Genomic DNA, 9627 nt, shown 5'->3' on the forward strand with positions numbered 1-9627 from the left:
ACACACACACACACACACACACACACACACACACACACACACACACAGAGAAATACTCATCTCAGTAATTTCAAATGCAATCAGAATTAAGTCTCAGCCTTTTGTCAATCCATGCAGTATATTACCTTCCTCACGTTCCTTAATACACAGATGCTAATTTCAGAATTCTCTGGCAAAACAAATGCAAATAGCGTATTTTGCATTATGGGTAAAGCAGATCCACTGCCATGGTGAATATTTCATCATCTTACAGTATAATGGGATGGTGAAAAAGTAACCACACTTAGTTACTTGAAATCTAAATAAATTTTTATTTCTTGGAAATAAATGAAATCAAAGTCATTCCCATTCCAACTTGTAAAATACCTTTGAAATAATAAAGGAGTATTGCTCTATTTTTAAAAACCTGCCTTTTCCTCCTTGCTCATAAAAACCTCAGGCTCTCTTCCTTTAATTAACATGAAACAGTAAAAGTAACTGAGTACTTGGCAAAAAACAAAGCAAATACACATACACAAAACTCAGGTAAAGTGTCTTATAAAGATGAGATCACAGAAAATTAGAAAGCAAAGAAATAGATATAAGAGCAAAATGAGTAAATATTATCTCCTTATGGAAAATCCTGAAGGTAATAATAAGAAAATCACCCCTGCTGTAAGCATGTCTAACTTGATTGCTTCAACTCACAGTAATTCCTTTCTAATATCCCAAAGTGAATTCAAATTTCCCTAGCAACCATCATCAGGGGCCAGTCTATCCTTATTTTCTACGTTCCCATAAATGCATTTATTTCCCTCACACGCAAGTTAAAAATGTGATTTTTTGTGCATGTATTTCTTTTTTCTCCCTCATACCTAAAATGTAAATGCATCGAATAAGGGCAGCTGATATAATTTTGTGCATAAGTAACAAATGTTCTGATAATTCCAAGAAACTAAGTAAGAAACAAGAGACTTTATTTAGCTTGTTACCAACAGGAATACGGTGTGATACAAATAATTGTAATTATCTCATGGGCACATCACACCCATGATTTTTCAGTTAGTAGGATGTTCGGAGACTAGATATGTTAGAAGGTGACTGGAACTAAAGCTCTGATTTCTAGACTTGGGCTGACCAACAGGGTAGCTGCTACCCACATATGACTACTGAGCACCTGAAACATGGCTACTGCGATTTGAGATGTAGTATGAGATTTCAGACTTAGTATGGGGGAAAAATTTAATCTTATTAATGTTTAATTTGATCACATATGGAAATGATATTTTGTATATACTGGGCTAAACAAAATATATTCTTTTTGAAGAACTGTAATGTCTCACAAACTCTAGACTCAAGTATTTCTACAAGGCACAACCTGCTGGGGCTGAGGAGCCCAAGAGCTCCAATTCCATCTAAATCCCACCACCCCTATAACATCTGCAGATATGCTTAAAGCAAGCCAGAAAAAAAAGAACAAAATATATATATTCAAATTAATTTCACCTTTATTTCTTTTTACTTTTAAATGTGGCTACCAGAAAACTAAATTACATATGTGACTTCCATTTCATTTCTACTGGACAGCACTGTTTAGACCAATGTCACAATCTATTGGACTTAATTCCTATAAATGAGAATAATACAAAATGTTGTTCCTACTGGGAGGTTGTCAGGAGAGCAGATTCAAATGAGGCACTTATAAAATTGTCTTAAAAAATAAGTTAGGGCGCCTGGGTGGCCCAGCTGGTTAAGCGACTGCTTTCGGCTCGGGTCATGATCCTGGAGTCCCTGGATCGAGTCCCGCATCGGGCTCCCTGCTCGGCAGGGAGCCTGCGTCTCCCTCTGACCCTCCCCCCTCTCATGTGCTCTCTCTCTCATTCTCTCTGTCTCAAATAAATAAATAAAATCTTTAAAAAAAAATAAAAAAATAAAAAAAATAAGTTATATCGGGACACCTGGGTGGCTCAATCGGTTAAGCATCTGACTGTTGGTTTCAGCTCGGGTCATGATCCCAGCAGGGGAGTCAGCTTGTCCCTACCCCACACCTCTCTCTCTCTGGATGTAAGTTACATCGTAACAACTATGCATTTTGGTTCACTGTGATGATCTAGATTTAGTGACTGCAACATGTTTATAGCACTGATTCAAATTCCATCCCTGATGAAGTTATATAAATAATGCATATACTGATACCTTTTATTGCAAAATATAAATTTAAAATTTGTATAATGTTCTTGTGTTTTTTGAAACAACATATATGTGTATGTTTACAGGGGAAAAAAAAGGTACAATCACTTTTCTAGCCCAGAGTTACCAGTTCATTCTAAAAGTATCAGATTTCACATTGTACAACCAAGTAGTTAGAGGTTCTTCTCAATTCTTACTGTACAACAACCCAGGGCACAACACACTCAAAAGGTTTTGTCTGGCCCATTAGGGAAAACCCCCATGGGAATTGCTGGTATTCAAAAGTTCAAAGCTCTCTTCACTGGGGAATCCAAGTGAGACTGAAAGGGTTAGCTACAGTCACTCTAACAATTCAACAGAGATGTGGCTGAATTTGGTTCACTGTATCTGATTATGTCCTGAGATTCCTTGAGAGCATGGGATCTGTGCAGCCAAACTACCCCTCCTCTGGAGAAACCTATAAAACTCAGAACATACATTTACACTATGGGATGGTGAAAAAGTAACCACACAGTTACTTGAAATCTAAATACATTTTTATTTCTTGGAAGTAAATGAAATCAAAGTCATTCCCATTCCAACTTGTAAATACCTTTGAAATAATAACGGTGATTTAATAGTTTCAAAGGAAATTTGCATTGTCTCAGTTAACCACATACTGGTTAATTTGACTGTAAATCCTTTTTCTCACCAACTATCAAAAGACAAACTAAACCATGCCATTGATCTCACACCTACCCTAAAAATAGACTGTTATTATCTCCCTCCCTTAGCCTACCTTCCCTTTGTTAACAGGACAGGCCATAGTCTTTCTCTTCTAGAGCACACTGCTAATTAAAATAAATTGCAGAAGCGCCCGGGTGGCTCAGTTGTTAAGCGTCTGCCTTCGGCTCAGGTCATGATCCCAGGGTCCTGGGATCGATTCCCACATCGGGCTCCCTGCTCGGCAGGAGGCCTGCTTCTCCCTCTCCCACTCCCCCTGCTTGTGTTCCCTCTGCTCCTTCTTTTCTCTCTCAAATAAATAAATAAAATCTTAAAATTTACTTAATAAAATAAATTGCAAATACTGCTGAGTAAAGTTAAAGCCTGTAATGCTTAAACTCTAATTGGCTAACTCTTTATTAGAAACCTGGAAGAGTGAGTCAATGAGGTGAGGGAAGAAAGGTGACAGAAAAGGCCTGTGGGAAAGCAAAAAAGAGAAACTGTCTCTTTAAGTCACCATTTCACCACTGAATATAGAAACATTTTCAGCTTCCTTTGCATTTTTACACAGAGACAGTAATGGATTCAATACAGTGAACAAACTACAAAGCAATACCAATGATAAGGCCCCAAGAGATCACCAAACCAAACTATGAACTCGGAACCAGCTTCCTCAACAGATCACTTCATCATGCCAGGGTGATATTTTCCCAACTCCCTCCCATTCCACCATTTGTCATTTCAGCCCCCCCCCCCCCCCCCCCCGCAAAAAGTTGAGTAGAAAATAAGGTAGGGAACCAGCACCAGAAAAGGTTGCTGGCTTTTACTGATACATAGCACCACACTCTACAGAAACCAGTCTAATTCCAATACCAATCTAACAATTATTCTAGAATATTAGATTTTTCTTTAAAAAAAAAGTTCATTTTACTCAGATAATTTTTAATTTGTCTGGTTTCCTTTATCATTTTAAAGTCCAAATCCATGCCTTGCTGGCCACCAAATGAACCAAATTAAAAGTTCCCAGTATCAATTCTTGCCTTTATTTAATTACACTTGAGAATGATTTGTATATAATAGAGGAAAGATGGAAACAAGGGGACTGGGAGAACAGGCTGCAACAGGAGATTAAAATGAGACTGAGGGCGCTTGGGTGGCTCAGTTGGTTAAGCGACTGCCTTCGGCTCAGGTCATGATCCTGGAGTACCAGGATCGAGTCCCACATCGGGCTCCTTGCTCAGCAGGGAGTCTGCTTCTCCCTCTGACCCTCCTCCCTCTCATTCTCTCTCTCGCAAATAAATAAAATCTTAAAAAAATAAAAAAAATAAAATGAGACTGAGTGTTCACACAAATTCACTCCATTACTGAATGCAGAGCAAAGCTGACAAACACCAAGCTGGCCTGTGCAGGATATTGAGCCCAGCCCTGCTCACCTCTTCCATGGTGTACCTATTCTTTTTTGTTGTTGTTATGATGTACCTATTTGTGACCTTCAAATGATCTTTCCCTCTAGGTCTTTTTCTCAAGTCGATATACATCAATTCCTGTCTGGAACACTTTCCCATTTATTTCATTAACAGGCACTGTGCACACACTGGGAACGAATTAGGAACAAACAGATAATCCCTGACATCATGAAATGTACAGTCCGTTGAGGAAAAACAATTATAATAAAGGCCCACTTGATAAACGTTAGAACACACTCCAGTAATGTAATGTACTCGGAGTAGGGGAAAATTCACTTATCGGACACCAACGAAGCTATTTCAACCATCTTAATAGATGCTGGCATAGCCTGGACTCTGGTGGCTGGAGGGATACAAGTGACTCAGAAACTGACTGGATGTAACCAGATGAGAGAATAGGAAGGTAGGGTACCCAGATGTCTGCCACTTAATGGGAGACGGAACAGTGGCTATGTAGACAGATTCAACTGGAGGTGCCTGTGGAAAGTCTAAGCAGGGGATGTCAAGTGGGGGTTTCAAATGATGGGAAAAAGCCTGAGAGACACTAGAAATTGGAAGCTGTCAAGACATAAATGCTAACTGAAGCCATAAACTGAGGAACCCCAACTGCTGAGCAGGGAGCCCGATGCGGGATTCGATCCTGGGACTCCAGGATCATGACCTGAGCCGAAGGCAGTCACTTAACCAACTGAGCCACCCAGGTGCACTTTTTGAATGCCTCCACAAGCTTCTTAGTGCCACCACGGAGGGTGGTATAACTTGACAAATGTCAATCAACTTTCGTCTCCTACTAAGCTCTTGGCACAGCCTTAGAGCTTCACCCACCCAGAGTGTGGTCAGCAGTGACATCATGAGGAACTTGTTAAAAAGCAGAATCTCAGGCCTCACAGGACTTTCTTATAAGAACGACTCAGATACACATCAAAAGTTCAAGAAGTGCTGGTTAGATGCTTTAATGAACTGAATTTCTCACCTCCCAAGACACATACCCCTTCAGATCTCCAAGCCTTTGCAAAAGCTGTACCATCTGCTGGGAATGTCCTATCAAAACTCTGCACCTTGCGAAGTTCTATACTACTGTAAGGGCACCTAGCACAGGCAAAGAACATAGTAGCCAATAAATATTTGAATGATTGGATCATGTAATTAATTAATTAATGGATGAGTTTGGCTCCAGACTTGCAGAATCTGAGACATTCAAGTGCACGCAGGTGGAATGTGAATGTTAGGCAGTTGGACACAGTGGCCCAGAATTCAGAGGAGAGGTGGACTGAGCTGGCACTATTTTTAAGTCACTAGCAACTATTTGGAGGTTATAGTAATGGATAGATGAGGTCACCCACATTTAAGATGGGGAGAAGAGGACTATGGGCTAAATCATGGGGAAGGCTGGGATTTAAGGGACCTACTATGAAGTCGATGAAAAGAGCAGGTTAGCAGGGTGGGAAAGAACCAAAGTAGGTATCAAGGAGCTCCGAAAAGATAAATGGACTTGGCACACCGTTATTGTTAACCTCTGTCAAATGAAGTGGAATAGAACAATGAAATCAAAGATAAGGCAAGAGCTTAGCACTTCTTTAGACTACCAACTGAATGAGACAAGGCTATTGGAATGACCACTACAAGGACCATCTTTATTTGATGAGAAGGGAGAGAGAGCTGGAACTGATGAGAGCCACTTCATATACACAGGCCTATCGATAAAAGGCTGCAAACTTTCAGTCACATGACATTTGCTGAACATTTGCTATCTGCCACACACCATAAGCTAACACTGGGACTATAACAAGAACACAAGTAATGCCCCTGCCTTGTGACCTATGAGTGCAATGAGATAAACTGAGTAACTGATGGACACCCCACAACAAATAGGGTAAGGAGCCAATGTAAAGTGGCTTGCCTCGGAGGAGGGGCAACATTTTTTCAGGTAGTTGGTATAATGGCCAAAATGTAAACAGTTAAGAGAGGTATATGGAGGGGATAAAGTTCACAATTAATCTTCATATTTTTTACGCAAAGGAAGACTCCAGGAAAGCAAAATGATAAAACATTTCACTTTGCTCCGTAATGACTCTGAGATGGTAGGATCCCTATTCTTGACACACAAAGCACTGAGGCACACGGAAAGGACAGAGGGATAGAAATTTAGGAGGTCAATTAGAGGTAACCAAAGAGGAAAGTGGCTGCTTTAGAGGCAAAAACAGCATAGTGGTAAGAGCAAGGATTAAGGAGGAAATTTGTGACCTTGGCAAATTAAGTTATATAACTATTCTGTGCCTCAGTTTCCTCACATGTACAACAAGGATCATTATAATACATACCCTCCAGGGTTGCTAGATAGAGGAGTATATGTAAAGCCCTTAACAGTGCCCTGGCATTTAATAACTGTTCGATCAAGGCTTTATTTTACTACTACTTCTACAGCTCTACTACTACTGCTACTATTATTACTGGTAGTATGACCTGCTACTGGGTAGGTAATAAAATGCATCAAAAGGACGTCCACTAGCAACCAGAATATATAACAAAACTCTTTACAATCCATATGGAAACAGATCTAGAGAAAAAATAGCACTGCAATTTTTTAACATGTAAGCCTCCTCCGCTTTGTTTTGCCAAATGTAGAAGCCAGTCATGTTACCGCTCAAATCGAATTCATAGCAATGAATGCCTAAAATGGCAAGAGTTATCTGAAGAAATACTCAAAGCCATACATCAATTACATAGCTTTTTGAGTTGTTCCCTAAGCAGGAAAACTGCACCTAAAAATAGTTGTCTTGTTAAGCTAAAGCTAAGCTAAAGTCTTTTCATGAGAAGTTCACTATCCTAGTACACAGTTTATGAGGAGAATCACTCTATCAAAAATATCTTCAGTTGAGATTGTTTCTAACAAAGTGAGGTGTCCAGAAGAAATGAAATCCAGACAATTATCTGGACATCCCCGGAGGAAAACAAATCCTCTACATGGTTTGTTATTCCACTTTTCTGCTCTAGATGTAGCCTAAAATAATTTTCCCAGAAAGAACATGCGTTTTCCACTTCAACTTCAGTTCAGTCCTTGACAAAACAAAGATGGGAACATACCGTGTAAACTGGTTATTGACCCTTTATCTTTTCCGGAAGGCTTACTTTGGAAATTTCACCCACGTCTAAAGGATATGTATCAAAAAGGTGGAGGTGGTGCTATACATCGAAGATTAGACTTGTTAATAGAATGCTGATCCCATGAGTAATGCTCACAGATGTGGCATCCAACAATGGAATTAACATTTCAACAGGAAGCAGAGAGCCATCCCAACAAAAAGGGCCACCCGATCTTTTCGAACATTAAAAAAAAAAAAAAAAAAACCTTCCGGAGGGTGCACAAAGTGTGCCTCCTGAGAGTCGCACCTATGGATTTTTTTTTTTAATTAACCATTTGGTTCTAAACGTGACATGTGCTTACCTTGACAAACGAGATCAGTCAGTTAAAACACTGGTTGAAAACAGATCAGTTTTTTAAAGCGTCAAATGATCATGCCTTCTAATGGTCCACACATTTTTTAAATGCCTTTTTTTCCCTCCCGAGAAAGGCGCAGTCGAAAAATGTACTTAGCGAATCCTTTAGGAATTGCCCTGTACAAGTCATCCCCTCTTATCTTCAAAATAAATTAACTCATCATAAACGCAAACCGAGGTTACGAATTTCTTCTTTGCACTTTGCTCCGAGGCTGCAGAAATCATGACTAAATACAGCAGGAACCTAGTTTGGATTTCCAACCGTCTGCTTCGTCGAGCTACCTTCTAGTTAACAGCCTGTGCTTGGGCTCGCCTCTTCTACGAGATCGAGAATGCTCAAGCTACTGTTCGTCTCGTGCTTGGTTGGGCTCGCCTCTTCTATGAGACCAAGAATATGCTCAAGCTACTGTTCGTTCAGCGCTTCTTTCCTAGAGGTAGCTTAGATGATCGGAGGCACTGAAAAGCTCGGTGTCTATTTAATCATGGCGTTTGTAATTCAGCCTCCCCGCCTGGACTGCTCAACACCTGGAAACTCGCAGCCCAAGGCTTTTGAAATCTAGTAACCCCAGAAGGACACGACACGGCGCCTAACAAGGGAAAGGGCAAGAGCAAATAAAGCAAAGCTCGCACCCGCAGCAAAGAATGGTCTGGGAAAGACGCCAGGCGCACCCGGCATGCCGCGCCCACCCACCCGCGCCCGGGGAGCCCCTCCACTGCCGCCCCTCATCTCCGGGCTCGGTCCCTACTACCGTCAACTCCCCCCCGCCCCCGACATCTCACGCCCCCGCATGGCTCCCTTCGGAGCCGTTCCACCTTCTCAGCTCGCATGCCTGGCTCCGCAAAACCACACCAGTGCAATACCGCCCGCACGGCCACCACTGCCGCAGCGTCCCCAAATCGCACCCGTCCCCTCCCCCACGCCTCATTGTTCCCGGGTGGCCGCAGGCAGCGAGCGCCCCAGGGCGGTGCCGGCAATAGGAACCCTAGGAACCAAATTGCCCCCCACTCACCCGCGACTCCGCACAAGAAGACGAAGCGCAGCAGAAGCGCCATGGTGGCGGCCCGGCCGTGGGCGGTGACTGAAGGTAGGCGGCTCTCACCCGGGGTCTCAGCCACCCGTGCCTGCGCGCTCCCGACTGGCTGGCGGCGGCGGCACCTCCGCACCCCCGTCCCACCCCACCCTCGCCTGGCAGGTGAAACACGTCACTTCCGGTAGTGACTGAACCCCGCGGCGCGCGCCGGCTCCGCCAGGAGCGTGGGGTTGCCATGGCAACCAGCGCGGGCTGCCCTAGGGATCCTCGGGAGTAGGAAGCTCCCGCGCCAGCTGCGTTCCGCGTTGGGGTGAGCGGGCAGCACTTCGCCCCAAGCAAGAGCCGGGGTGCCTGCTTCAGTGCCTTCAGTTAAATCGGAGTTTGTGCACTAGGGTCGGGCCAGCCCCTCTCCCCAGACAACTGAAACTGCGGTCGCGCCCTTGCTTCAGGGTGCGGCACCGGACAATACTCGCCCGCCTGCCCCGGGATCCTGAAGGGCGGCAAATATGGTTGGCCCCGCGGGCACTCACCCCGCCCTCCTCTCAGGGTAGTAGGGAATGGGGGTGGTTTCCAGCCACGCGTCCCACCTCTGGAGGTTTGCTGCGAGGTCTCCCACCTAAGCCTCTAGGGAAAGCGAACTGAGCAGCGCCTCCCCCACCCCCCGCCTCAGCATTTCCTCCCATTTCATTGAATCGGTGGGCTGCTGTGGAAGGCTCGAGAAGGTGTTTCCCCATCTCCAGTAATGACTGAACCCCTAGACT

General features: G+C 43.4%; 1 protein-coding gene across 2 annotated transcripts in view; it reads right to left on the reverse strand.

Moving 5' to 3' along the window:
- The window catches only part of CXADR (CXADR Ig-like cell adhesion molecule), a 55758-nt gene extending 46817 nt beyond the window's left edge, over positions 1-8941 (reverse strand). For both annotated transcript variants that reach the window (XM_044919534.1, XM_021679291.2), the window contains exon 1: positions 8846-8941. In XM_044919534.1, coding sequence (XP_044775469.1) covers positions 8846-8888 — 43 coding nt within the window. In that variant the 5' untranslated portion in view covers positions 8889-8941. The remainder of the gene's footprint in view (positions 1-8845) is intronic.
- Positions 8942-9627: the final 686 nt, after the last annotated feature.

The sequence above is a fragment of the Neomonachus schauinslandi genome, chromosome 1 (genome assembly GCF_002201575.2).
Source record: "Neomonachus schauinslandi chromosome 1, ASM220157v2, whole genome shotgun sequence".
NCBI classification, from domain to species: domain Eukaryota; kingdom Metazoa; phylum Chordata; class Mammalia; order Carnivora; family Phocidae; genus Neomonachus; species Neomonachus schauinslandi.